Source organism: Dendronephthya gigantea, unplaced genomic scaffold (assembly GCF_004324835.1).
Source record: "Dendronephthya gigantea isolate DGI-Jeju-01 unplaced genomic scaffold, DenGig_1.0 000009F, whole genome shotgun sequence".
NCBI lineage: Eukaryota > Metazoa > Cnidaria > Anthozoa > Malacalcyonacea > Nephtheidae > Dendronephthya > Dendronephthya gigantea.
The window spans coordinates 1,795,271-1,809,291 of record NW_021163019.1 but is presented as its reverse complement, the minus strand read 5'-3'; the positions used below and the strand labels follow the sequence as shown (position 1 = coordinate 1,809,291).

Sequence of the window (14,021 nt, the reverse complement as noted above, 5' to 3'; positions counted from 1 at the left end):
TTTAACCCAGTTTTGAATGCAGTAACGAAAACTCCCGCGGTATTTGATGAATAATTTACAAAAGAGGCTCGAATTTTAATATCACCTGCTGTTTGAACGCGGATAATTATTGTCTTCGTCTCTTTAACACACACAACTAACACGAACTTCGATATGCATGTGGTTTAAACGTTTTCCCGATAGTTGTTCGTCGGAATTGTTAAATATGTAGAATCTTCGGTTATGAGTGCCTTCGAGACAGGAAAATAACAGGAAAGAGAAACTTATAGAAACTTTAAACAAAAGACAATTTAGGCTCTCCAAAACAAACAGCGGAGAAACAATTGCATTTAAATATGTGTCCTTAAGAAATTGAAAAGCAGACAATAAAAAGGTGGACAAAGACTCTGCATGAACTGTATTTGATGTGATGCTTTGAATGAAGAACTCAGACTGTAGTTTGAATTGTTTAAATTAGATTTGACCGTTTGATTCTTAGTTGAAACAGGGAAGGAGGTAGCAATGTGAGCTATGGGCGGTATATCCAATGAAGGAATAATAAATTATCTCGAGACTGTGCCGTTCTTGTGGCCTTTTGTCTCCGAGTTTGGTAGTGTAAATAACAAGTAAAAATAGGTATGATTCGACCACGCACACTGAATATGACCTGCTCGACGGATGGATTGCTTAAGACTGTATTTCACACGAGCATGCAGTACTGCACAGTATTGTGCTACATTGCACAGTGCTACACATGCTCTTGAATGTAGGGCACCTTTAATGCATGAATTTACTGTCGCGTGTCTAATTAAAACGTTGTTATTGTACGTATAGTGCATAATAGGATGGTGTCGAATGTGGGCTCCTCTGACCCTGAAATGCTCATATGTCGTACAGTAGGCTAGGGCGTTTAACAAGGTTAATGATGTGAGAAAATTATCATCCAGCACGATACTCATTTGTTAGCATGCACTGAGCTCCAATGCAACGGGAACGACAACTGTTGCATGCCCAAATTTGTCTCGTACCAGAATTTTGTGTTGAGATACAATAACCAGAGGTAGGACTGTGAATCCAATCAAAGTTATTGAAGGCTGTTCGATGTGGAAATTTCAATGCGTTCGCCAGAAGATAAATATCTTGAAGTTGCGTAAACAACTGCTAATCAGTTAACAACGAAAAATTACATCAATTACTTCTGTAATTTTTAAATATTCTCCCTTCAGCTCTGCTCTTGCAATTTTAACGCTAAATAGAGTTTTCAAAAGCTTAATTTTTACACACAAAACAATGTTAATGTCGTATATTTTGGCTGAGAACTTCGAAAAACTAAAAGAGGTAACGTTTCGGAGTGACAATTCCAGTTGGTTAGAGATCATTTTTCGTTACAGTACGTGCAAAATGAACAGTGACATGAATGATTGGCCATTTTGCTGAATTTCTTTATCACGATTACTTATCTTGATTAAAGCTCTCATCCACAGCATCATGACAGGGAGTTACAAACTGAATATTACAGTAACAGATGTTTTGCAAGAGAACAGTTTGAGCTTATTGTCTTCGGTTAATCAGACCGCAGAGAGATCTCGGCGTGGCTGAGCAGAAGAACAAAAACAAGCTTCATGTTATGAGAGAGAAATAAAAACAGGTTTAATTGTGACAAAGAGGACCAATTATCAGCAAGCAGGTTTGTCAGATCTGAGGAAGTAATCACCAGGACCTGTCAGGGAAGCGAGGAAAAAGCAAGCAGGTATTTGTAAGTAAAAAAAGTAATTTGTAGGTAAAAAAAACCCCGTCCAACTTAATCTTTCATTAGAAAAAGTTTACCGCAGGAAAAGAGAACCGGAATTGAAGGCAATGACAGACTCTGCGAAAGGTTAAGTGAATTAAGACAATTCCATCAAGATTTCAGTAGCTTTCATCAACAAGCCTAAGAGAGAAACAAGATTCCGTATAGCTCTGATGAAAAAAAGCACTGCAACGGAACCTGCTTGTTGACATACAATGTCCAGCCCGCTTCTTTCGAAAAACTCTGTAGACAAATAGGCAGCAATATAAGGCTTCATCGTACATGACGTTTCCTGAATTAGTTCGTGGAATTACTCTTGTTACTAAACACGATTGTTGATCGTTTCATTCGTGTCAAGGAAGCGTATATATACAGAAGAAAGGTAAGAGCTGTCGATATAGCGGAATGTAGTGCAATCCTTTCATTCGAGAGGCTTCTTCAAAGTACTGTCTGTATGTGCTAATGAATTTTCCTTAACTTCCTATTACGGCAATCCTTTTCGCATCACCATCGGTTTGGAAACCGTTTATAATATACGCCAGAAAGGAAATCACGTGAAAGTATTGATCGCCTACACAAGCAACAGGTCAAATATAAAAGATCATAAGATCTGAAAAAATGAAAACTACAACTTCCTCGAACGACTCAAATCCGCTTCATCGCCACATTCACCAAGATTCTTGTTCATGTTGACAACGGTCGAATAGGACGCGGCAAATTGCAGAACTACTTGACTGAGGTTAATATACACGAGTCGCTTCGCCCGCTATGAAGAATGATTGGTATCACGTCACTCAATCGAACAGAGAATTCCTGGAGCTCAAAAAGATCAAATTTCCCCAAAGCAAGTCTGAGTAGACTTAGATGAGATTTAAAAGGCAAATATTGCCAAGGCGATTTCCATACAAAATCGACAATCGTTTTCGCTTTCAACAAAGAAATCGTTTCGTTTGTACGCAAGGTCTTTTAATCGTGCGAAAATATGTCGCACTTCAAACTCGGCAAATCAAAGAGGGAAGGGGCATAGGAAACCCATACTATCACAACGTTATGTCTCCGCGTGTTTTGATTCACGAAATGCCGAAGGATTTAAACGCGGATATAAATATGGAGTGAATGCCTGAGAGCACTTCAATGCAACGCACGAAACGTGATTCGGTCGATACAATAAGATAAGAGTATTCCACACTTTTCATCCCATAATGAATAAGGCAACAATGAAATACGTGTTTGAACTGTATACGCGCGCCCCGATTCATAGTTTCAGCAAACAAACACAATATACTGAGTTCACTTACGTTGCATGAATTCTGTATATTTTGATGTTCGTTCTCCAGCTCTGTGCAAGAACTTTCGTCCGTGCCAACTTCACTAAAATTTGCTACAAGGTCCACCTGACTTTCCTTGATCCATTGTCTCATCTGAAAAACAGAAACAAATACGTTATACGTTGCCTCCTAGCGCTCTATACTGATAGGAACAACTGAGAAATGCTTTGCGATTTGGGCGAAGCCTGGAAACGAGTGACGTCATCTATTTCCAGGGCAGTGAACTGTAATAAAACCTGGATCGCTAAACTTGGTTGAAGCCAAAATTTGAAGCAAAAAAACTGAGTTTTTGACTCGTTCAATCTTTATAAAAATCAGCAAATATAATGATTGTATTTTATATAGTTCCAGATATTCCTAGATGATCACTCTTTGTACGACCGTCTGTCTCAAGCGTTTAAAAACTACCTTCAAATTTGGCTTCAAAGATGGCGGCCAGGTTAACGTTCCAGGTTTTAGTTCATTTCACTGTCTCAGGGCTTGTTTTCCGCTGGGCGAGTTTGACCAATCATCGCAGTAAGACAATGCGGAAAACGAGATGTACCCTCGCTAACTATTTTGATTCGAGCTAATGTGAGTTTTCCCTCACTTAAGTTATTGAAATCTGTAAGCAATGCGAACACTGACCTTCTCAGCATCTAGTTGAAAAAGATGATACTGGATGCATTGTTCTAGCCTGTGTTTCCTGATATGCCACGAGTCCTTTAACTTTTCCCTTTTCCCGTGTAAATTTTCTAAAATTGTTTTAATCCTAGCACTAGTTGTGTTCCAGTCCTCGCTGGCCGCGTCGGGGTGTTTTAATTTATTCTCGGTTATCCACTCCAGTAGTTTACTTCCTTCTTCCTCCAGTGTTTCGATAGGCGCCTTGATAATCCATTTTCTGACATGCTGATTGTGTTTCACTTGCTCGCGCAAGGTCACCAAATCATCGGCATAATCCTGGTGTATTAAACTTTCGTGAATTTCCTCCAGTTTTGTCAACAAGGACATCGCCTCGAAATTGAACTTCTCTAGTGCCTTGGAAGTTAAAAAACGTAAATTAACGGCAAAAAAGTAATGTTGTATCACTCCCACTTGAAGAAACAGGAACTACACTAAGTGTATTTTCGGCTTTTTTTGTGTCAATTTTGAACTGTTGTTCCTGGAGGTCCAGTATAAGGTGCTTATGAGTCGATTCATTTCAAATGCGGAAAACTAATCATCGACAAATTTAGGACGAGTTTTCTATCTAAGACGAATGTTAAGTACTTCATTACCATCTGCATGATCACCCATTGATCATGATCGTACACAAGTGTCCCTCCAAATCCCGAAGTTAGGTTACTGGGCTCGATGTATTTGCAAAGCCCTTCCGTTGAGCTAAATGTCACCTGAAATAAAGCAATATAGTGTTTGAAAACGAAACACACTTCGCACTTAGGAAAGTTGAGAACCAAAAAACCACTGTGTTATGGCCGAAGCACAACGCATGTTGGTTCGAAATTCTGCTAACTAACATTCTATAAAACCGTACCTACAAAGCGGAATGAAAACGTCAAAAACATACCAGGCTTTTTATTCGTTCTCGCTATGGCAACTAAAGTAACGTGGCCACTAACCCCTGATGATATCAAGGGGAATAACCATGCTCGTCTTCAGTTGCTTACTTGCACAACAATGGAATTGTTGTGTTTGCCAAACACGACAATAATTACAACATAAAGTATCCCAACAAAGTACCAAATGAATGAACAATGACAACTATGACGTTTTTTTACAGCGAAAATGCAATACTCAAGCATTTCTAACATTTTAAGCAAACTTAGCACAATGTTTGAGAGAATAGCATGTCTGATAACATCAATAACAAGATCGGTTTTCCCTCTTCAATAAATTATACCTCATTAGCACCGCTCTATACACAACGGGCTGTACAGCGCTCTGGTGCGACCCCGTGGCACAAAAAATGCCGAAAATACATTGATGCCAATAGGAAAACAAAATAAAACTAGACACGAGTATCAAGATATCACACAGGCCGTGTTACACTTTGCAATTTGGCGAACTACAAATTAATTTATTTGATATAGGAAAGCAAACAATATCGGCAGGTGTAAGAAAACAATATAAGAGCTCTTTCAAATAGATAAAGTTTCCTCAACTCAGATGAAGTGAAGATGTGAAAATACTTTGAAACATTGTCTCTGGGTTGGAGAAATATACCAAAGACGTCGTTTATGTCGCGTTAAACATCCAAAGGGGAACCGCTATGAAACGCTTATAAGCAATGGACAAAAATTGATTAGATTTGTACTTAAAACTCATGAAAAAATTATGAACCAAAATAGTGTCCCGGTGACCTTGCAAAAGTACGAACGTTTTACGTCGAAAAAAAGGAAGAAAAAGAATATGCGGTATCATTATGACAAAAAATGCGTTCAGAATTATAAATCAACTGAGTTTTTTTAAAGAACTTTTAAATATTCATTGAGGTAATTTTAAATGAACAATGAAAATGACAGCCACGTTATTCAGAATGCTTATCAATTCAAAACGCGAATACGAGCCGCTTTGTGGAGATTTTTATTACTCTATTCTCGGTTACTCCGCTTCGAAGAAGTCGTATATGCTTAAAAATAGCGTTTTGGACATGCGTGAAGTACAACTCGATAACACTCATATACTGCAGACTACAAATATTTATGATATTCGGTTCATTTTTTTCTCAATGTATCCACGGTAAAGCTCAGCTTAGGTTATATAGATTGTTAAGACTTTCACACGGCGGCTCATGCCTCATTTCGGATCATAAATGTTTACAAACATTGAACTAATCCTCTGAGCTTTCTGAAATAACTCTACTTTGCTCCATAACACCGTAATGGGCAACAGAAGAAAAAATGACAAACTTGTTTGCAATGTAGACGTTAAACATGATAAAATTTTTCAGACAAAAAAGAATGAATGGCTAAAGATTTCAACGTGAAATCGAGGAAAAATATAACAAAATTATACAAGCCCAAACCTGAAATATGACATCTTAGCTACGATCCAGAAGACATGAATTGATTTTGTACAAAAGCACAGACTCTGCCATCAACTTTACAGGTCATCTTTCCATGACCGTAATTTAATCTGGCCCAAACAATTCGGGCAATTAATAATTGATGACAGAACGTCAGAACGAAATATAATCTATATACCTCAAAATTGAACTTGCCACTTCCAGATGAAGCCTTGTGTCTCTCCCAAAAACCTTCGGGTTATGATATAAACGGAATGAATCTTCGATGGAAAACACTCCTAAGGTAATGTAAAACAATAAACGTTATATAAAAATAAAAGAAACTTTGAACTCTGTATTTAAAAGAAATGCTTTGGTTCATTTATCGCTCATTTCGAAGGCATGCTTGTGGCTTTTGTAGTCTTAAATAAACTTGTTGTTTACACAGGCGAAAATTTCTTTTGGAAATCTCTAAGATTGGGACAGTATCGCAAACAAAAGTCGGAAGAGTATAACGGAAATATTGCTTTGAAATATTTCTTCATATCTCTCGTAAATTACACTCTGCAGCTGTTTTAAGATCATTTCCTTTTATTTATTTTCGTTCGTTATGGAAACATAAACAAATATTGGAAATATAAATGAGTCTCTACATAAAATATATCCAAAATTTTGTCTCCGGACATTCAGTGCGATACATATATTGTTGTTTATGAAGAACTAAACGAGATGAAAATCTAGTTTGAAAATATTTGCTAACAGAAAAATAACCCAGAGTATTGAAACAAGCATCAGTGCAGTGATCTTGTATCTTGAAGATAGGACAAAGATAGTTTTAAGATCAAAAAAATGTTTTAGCAAATCTTTCAGAAAGATATCGATGGACAAAACCAAATTAACTAAATTAACAAAAATTGTGATTGTCTACAAAAAAGGGCATATGTAAATTATGCCTCGGAGACTCTCTGATTGGAAATAAGTCAAGTTTCTTTCTACAAGATTTCGATTATTCCAGACGATAGCCTTAAAGCTTTATTCCCAAACTTAAGAAGGATTAAGATATCCTAGTGGAAAGCTTGTGGATAATTTTCACGATTAGGGAGCGTCTAGACCACGGTATCCATTTTAACCTATTTAAAACTAGTGGATCGGGGGGGGGTTACCAATATGAGGTAATGCATTAGAGGGGGGGCTTCTAAAATACCTAGTCATCGGTTCGTATCTGAGCAATGCCTATAGAATTAAACGATTAAGGCTTTTAAGGCAGAATACGAGAATTATAATTCTAGCCATAATACATGCAGTGATGTCTATTTAAACATCGTCAATACAGTTAATTAATAGAGAAATACCTGTAATGACTTTAGCACGGGTTTGATAGACAACCATGTGCTACCACGCATGTCAAGAACAATACTAAAACCTTGATCTTTTGCATGGTCACTAAGAAACAGCAGAGAAAATGTCTAAAATAATTTCCAGTTATTAACGAAGGTCTAGAAAAAGATCTATCGTGGGAAATATAATGAAAAATCACTGAATTAAGACAGACGTTATATTTAGATCAAACAAAGGAAATCTCACAAAAATAGTCATCTTTTATATGCATGATCCCCACTTTACTTAAAACGTTTGTATGCAAATTTTTGCAACGAATTCCACTCTACTTTTGATGTAAATTTGTTGGTAAAATTGACTGTTTATCATCTTCAAGCCTTTATTTTCCAAGCAAATTCACAACAATTTTGTAAGAAAAGGATCACATGAATCTTGAATCCTGAGACGATTAAGGCTTGTGTTATCAAATAATGCATGTTTACTTGTATAGAAAGTAAACATGCATTATTTGATAACACATTGTTCAGCAGAGTACTCGAAATATTTGCCACGCTATGCCACTTGGGCGTTATATACTAATGGCAGATGATTTTGTAATGTATTTCAGTTTATTCCTCTTTAGTTTTGATAGGGAATAACCCGCTAAAAATATTTGAAGATGAAATAGGAAAATTCTAAAATCAACTTAACATGCAAACTATTTAAACTATTATATTATTCAATGGTTGGCGACTGGATTTTTCCATCATCTAAATTAAGTCATCGTTTGTTGCATAAGCAAACTAAAAGCAATGACGTCAGTCAGTTAATGATGACGTCGTCGTTGGTAGGATAAGCCAGAAACTTTAAAAGCCTCTTAAATGATGAAAATTTTGAACAAGTAAAGTTGCTCATATGATGTTTCTGTTTGTCAACGATGGTGACTTGTTTACGATAATAAATCCTAGCGAATGTCAGCAATAAATGACCAGTGAATTTCCCCAGGAAACCCTGAAGAGTGTTGACATCAGAGAAGAACAATTACGCCACATACGCAATTGATATGAAATCTTTCAAGTCACGAAAGATAAAAACAAAACATATTCATCAACATTTGCAGAGTATAATATTAAATTTGCTGTTGTTCCTCGTAACCGGGAGACGCTCGAGGATTGTTTATAAAAAAAGCAACCAGCAACTCGCTTTGAATACTAAAGGAATAGCAATTCCTGCTATGAGACTCACTTAAGAAACTCAGAAAAATACTAAAGAAGATCGCATTGCATAATTTAGCCTAAATTCTGGTGTTCACGCAAGATGGGCACTTGTGAGACTTATCTTTTATCACGATAATCAGGAAATGGTAATTTATGTTAAGATAAGAAGCAGAAGCATAAAGTACTTAAGAATCACGTCAAAAGACATCGCTTTTTTGTAAACATTACACGCTCTTCCAACACGTATACACTTTATATAAAAGCTTTTATGATGCAACGTCCAAAGTTCAGAACGCCCCTTTAAAAGTAATATATTTTTGTAGACTTTAGAAATAAAAATTCACATGACCTGTAGCGAAAATAATTTATCGGAAAGGTTCGAGACTGATCACTTGGCAACGCTTGAATCAGTGTCCAGACATATCCGCCTATAATTGCTGTGAGGGGGCTATTGTAAAAAAGTAATTTAGGAGGCTCGATTTAACTCAGCTTCGATTCGAACAGCAAGGAGCAAATCTGCCAAAACGTATTGACGTTCTTTTGAAATATTTCGAATTTCAACGCAAATTTCATTAACACAGTAAAATCCTAATCCTCCTTGACGTGGCAAAAAGGACATTGAACGTCGACGTTTATCATTTGATATCCCAAAAGCTCGACTTATAAAGAAACGTCTATGTTTTTGCCGTTGATGAAGACGGCAAATACTGCTCGTGAACATCGTCTAGCATGCACGGGTTCTTCTAATTGGGACAATTGCATTCATGAACCGCCTTCCGTCAAATAAGGTTGATAATGCCATTATATAGTCAGTGTCTCAGTGAAGTACACTACGCCAGATAATCTTATAGCCCCAAGCTGGGTACATGCATCTACACTCTATCAGGCATTTGTGAGGAATTTCAGTGAATACCTAGAAAGCGATATTAGGAGAGGCCACTCATCAAGGAGATGATGTGAGATCATATAGGTGACAGAACAATTGTTTTTTTATCTGACGAAAATGTCCATGTAATTAGTATTATCATTGGAAACAGTTCGAAAATCTGTCAACATACATTTGTGCTTTTAAACACTTGGGAAAACGAAGCGTTCTTAAAATAACAATGACGGCCGCGAGGCCACCTGTCCCTAATGAAATTATTATAGTTATCCAAGTATAATTTTAACAGGTATGTGTTACTTGAAAGGCCTATGAAATAGCAAAATGCAGGATGCTTTTAATAAAACGCTAATTCACACATGCAGGAATTTTCGCTCGACAAATGTGAAGAGTGTAATACGCATCTTCGAATGTGACATTTTAGTTGTTTTACAGTTTAAGAGATATTAAACGATTATAAAACTTATACATCAAAGACACTCGTCTCTAAAATGCCATTTTGTATGGCATGTTATGTCCTGTGTCAAACCAATAGAGCAAGAAGTGACAAAGTACTGTCCAAACTATGTTCAGGACACAACATTTCACATAGTCGAAAACTTGTTCGAACGTATTGTTATGAATATGATACTTTTTGCAACAAAGTTAGCTAGTAGGCTCAAGTTTCAATTTTTCATCAAGACGAGTCAGGTTTCTTTGTTTTTTAAGTGATTCTCAATTGCAAACGAAAGACCACACGTATTGGTTGGCAGGTGGAATGAAAAAATCTTACTTATATTTCCACAGTACACATGCAATGTTCTATACTGATAATGATGCTGCTATGTTGTACATTTTGCTTCAACTTGTAACATTCAGCTATGGCAAAAGGTTTCTCAGAAACACATGTGCAAAATAACTGCATATACCCAGTAGTTGCCTGTTGATCAGAACTATGATTATATGAGCAATAGTGTACTATTTTATTCACACAAATATTCCTGAAGCTAACTTTCTTGAGGTTACCAAACGTTTGTAGAAATGGGTTTCTGAGAAAAGGACTGCGAATTACCCATGGATAGTACTCAAGCTAGTCTGTGGTCCATTAACACTTCAATCTGCCTAGTCAGTGTTTACTTCAAACCCTTATCAGACTGTGACTGTGGTCAATTCACATGTAGTTTCCTTTTTTTTCTCTGAGGTAGTATATCCTTGTATATAATTGATGGGTAAAGATGGCTTTGCCATTATTGTGGTAATGCAGTTGTGGTTTTAAAAAATTCTCAAGTCTTGGGCCAACATACCAGATAACTGTGGTGGATCTTTAGACCAAGGCAAATATTATCATGAAATATGATTTCAGAATTGATAACCTTAAGGTATATATAAGGTTCACATATTTCTATATCTGCTTATATACAGGCAAACCTTTTAAAGTAATTAATGTTTCAATAATCTTGGCAAAAACACAACAATGTGGACATAATTTTCTATATTTCAACAGGGGCTTATAAAATTTCAACAAATTGCCCACCGGTGAATAACTGAACATTAAAGGTAATGCCAGATCTGCTCAAATCCTAATAAAGACTTCAGGATAATAATGTATAAGTATATCAAAAGATATAATTAATATAATATACTGACAACTTCTCATCAACATTATGCATGGTGATTTAGAATGACTTAATCATTTTTGGCTTAGCTCAAATATAACAGTCAACACCTATAAAATTTGGCAGTTTGTAAAAAGAGAAAGAGGTGCCCTTACAGTAATTGGATATGCCACAATAATTAGCATTTGGTTGATTTTTCATGTCAAAAAGTATCATCAAAGTGGTTGAAATGTCTACAATCATCTATAGCATTTTGAAATGTCTACAATCAACTATAGCATTAGAGGCATGGCACTGTATTTGATTTTGCCATAGGAATGTAAATTGTGGTCATTGTTTCCTTGGAAACATCTGCAAAAGGCACTGTTTTCAGTAATTAAACACTGATTGCAATCAAGGCCTGTGAATGATATATTCATTTTGCCTTGAATGTTTTGCATTGTGTATGCCCAAACTGGAATTCATGAAGAAATATATGGAAAATGCAACAGATATGCAATATACTGGAAAGGGCAAACTTTAGGTCATAGAAACAGCATTGATATGGCAAATCCTTGCAAATCTATGAAAGTTGACACCTAAATATTTGATAGTAGCGCAGTTAGGGTCTGCACATTGTTTCCCTCCACAGGTAATGAAGGCTATTAATGTAGCTCTTTTAGCACAGAAACACAGGACAAGGGATGACTTTCCGCCTTGTAAAAGCTCCCAAGTCATTCCCAAATTCAGACAAACTGGCTTTACACGAACAAAGACTAAGACAATGAAAGTATTAATAAAGGTCAAAAGTACTTTGCTAGCTTTAGCGATCCTCATGCAGTGTTTTATTTTTATGAAAAGCGACCGCACAGCATGAGCTAGGTCGCCCAACAATGCTAACAAAACATTCAAAATGCAATAATTTTTCAAACACCTTTACGGCATACGAGCTTATCGAGGCCGTCAAAACATCTAAATTGGAACGGATCGCGACGCGTTAAGCTTTATCAAACAATGGATGAAAATTCGTCTCAGGAAAGTCAAAGTTTACATTCCAATAGTCCGGCAAATGGTACCCTCTCGTATCACATGCCTTACGCGGGTAATATTAACTGATAACCATCTCCTAAATCAATAGTAAACGGGCCTTGTAAAATTAAAAATACAACTACATTCAATGTCCTTTGAAGACAATTATTAGCATGGGGTGTTGAAATACCCGTCACGAATTACCCTAAAAACGCAGCGGTCAAGAAGCGAATGAGAAACTTGATATTTTCCTACGCTCCGATGATTTTCCGAGTCTGCTGTTCAAGATGACATATGTTTATTTATCAAGCCAAACTCGCTTCTTTACCGATCAAGTTCAAGCTTACATATCCCTCGTTCAAAGCAACCGACATGAAAAAAAATAAATAATATTGATTTGAAACCGCAGAAAGTAAAAACACGTACCTAGGAAGGCCAGCCAAGTAGACCAACAACCTTTTAAAATCCTCGGTTTTAACCTCTGCGTTCGTTCCACGACTTGGAATTGTAATTATAGGCCCTCCACGCTTATCCTTGCCACCTAGAAGTGAAAATACAACCGTTTTAATACACGCTTAACCAAATTTTACATCTCAACGCATTGAAACATTTACTACAAACTTGCACTTTAAAATTCAGTGACAGGATAACACGCTTACAGGCAATTGACAATCGGTAATCGCTGTGGTAGATCGTGCAATAAAAATACAATTTCGTATCAAATCTGACAGATCTGTGGTCGATGTGGCCTTTATTATAATATCCATGCGATCGCTTTTATTAAATACAGTACGAAGTTTATATACAACAGTATATATTGGCCGTATCCCATATACCTGATAAAAACGCGATTCGCTCTTTAAGTATTTCGTGTATAGCGTTGGATCCTTGAAGTTCACCTCGGTGCTCGCCTATACGACAAGAAATTGAAGCTATATCACATGGTGGAACTAGAACCGTAGCGTTTTGATTACCAAGTTTACCGCTCACCACAAGACAAGAACGTTCGTCGGGGGACAAAAAAACATTGGCACTCGAATGTAAATATACGAATATTACTACCTCCAAACAGCACAAAAGACACGTCGCTGTCCGACGAAGCACTCGACCACCTTTCCGATTTACTCATGGTGAAATTCAAGCCATTATTTCATCGCGAAATTGCTTATAATTGTACTCTTCTTTACTAGAAGCCATGTTTAGAATCCGCGATGATGCTGGCTAAATTATTACGAAAATGACGTCACGAATAATTACCAGAGCCTAATTATAACCAGACATACAATCGGCTATCACTATCAACGCCTCCTCTAAAAACCTTTTTGAATTAACTGTTAGAAAGCCTGAAATGGTTAAAAATTCCTAGGATACTTCAAATAAGTTTAGGTGATACCCTGTCAAACTTGCATTTTAAAATAGACTGCGAGGTTACTTTTCAATGGTAAGATTTGTGCAATGTTTTCCACCTGACCTCATATAATTTCATGGACGACAATTCTAAGCCCACTAAGCCTTCACTGTCATATTTGTTAACAAAGTATTAGCTTCGTCTTTGCCTGTAAGAGATTTACCGAAGCTTAAACAAGCGGAGAAACGCCATACTCAAAAAGGATTGTCAATAATAAAGCAGTGAAACAATACGAAACATATAACTATGAAAATAACATCACTAAATCCCAAACATCATTGTAAAATTCTTAATAAAGATCTAATCTTAGATGATTTGCATATTGGACGGAAATTCAGTGACAAAGCGGCCATGGTTCTAGCCTTTCCGGGGTCGTCCTCAAGGATAAAAGAGAAGCTTGTTAGAGTTAGGACTTACATATCTATATTGTTTGTCTGATTACTAAACACAATTGATTCAACTTGATGGTAAAAATTCTGGGCTAACGAACGGGTTTGAAAAAGCTTCTAATCTA

General features: G+C 36.6%; 2 protein-coding genes across 7 annotated transcripts in view; both read right to left on the bottom strand.

Annotated features, from left to right (window-relative positions):
• LOC114517560 (triple functional domain protein-like) overlaps positions 1 to 4,439 on the bottom strand; it is a 58,365-nt gene extending 53,926 nt beyond the window's left edge. For all 6 annotated transcript variants that reach the window (XM_028537333.1, XM_028537336.1, XM_028537334.1 and 3 more), the window contains exons 1-3: positions 4,353 to 4,439; positions 3,724 to 4,113; positions 3,067 to 3,189 (exon numbers count right to left, since the gene is read on the bottom strand). In XM_028537333.1, the coding sequence (XP_028393134.1) occupies positions 3,067 to 3,189; positions 3,724 to 4,113; positions 4,353 to 4,361 (522 nt within the window). In that variant the 5' untranslated portion in view covers positions 4,362 to 4,439. The remainder of the gene's footprint in view (positions 1 to 3,066; positions 3,190 to 3,723; positions 4,114 to 4,352) is intronic.
• On the bottom strand, positions 4,381 to 13,719 carry LOC114517563 (kalirin-like). The gene is made up of 7 exons (XM_028537342.1): positions 13,571 to 13,719; positions 13,162 to 13,320; positions 12,936 to 13,010; positions 12,526 to 12,640; positions 7,432 to 7,522; positions 6,279 to 6,378; positions 4,381 to 4,466 (listed from the first exon to the last, which is right to left on the bottom strand). Exons 2-6 carry the CDS (start codon positions 13,226 to 13,228, stop codon positions 6,280 to 6,282), a joined length of 447 nt encoding a protein of 148 aa, XP_028393143.1. The 5' UTR covers positions 13,229 to 13,320; positions 13,571 to 13,719; the 3' UTR covers positions 4,381 to 4,466; position 6,279.
• Positions 13,720 to 14,021: the final 302 nt, after the last annotated feature.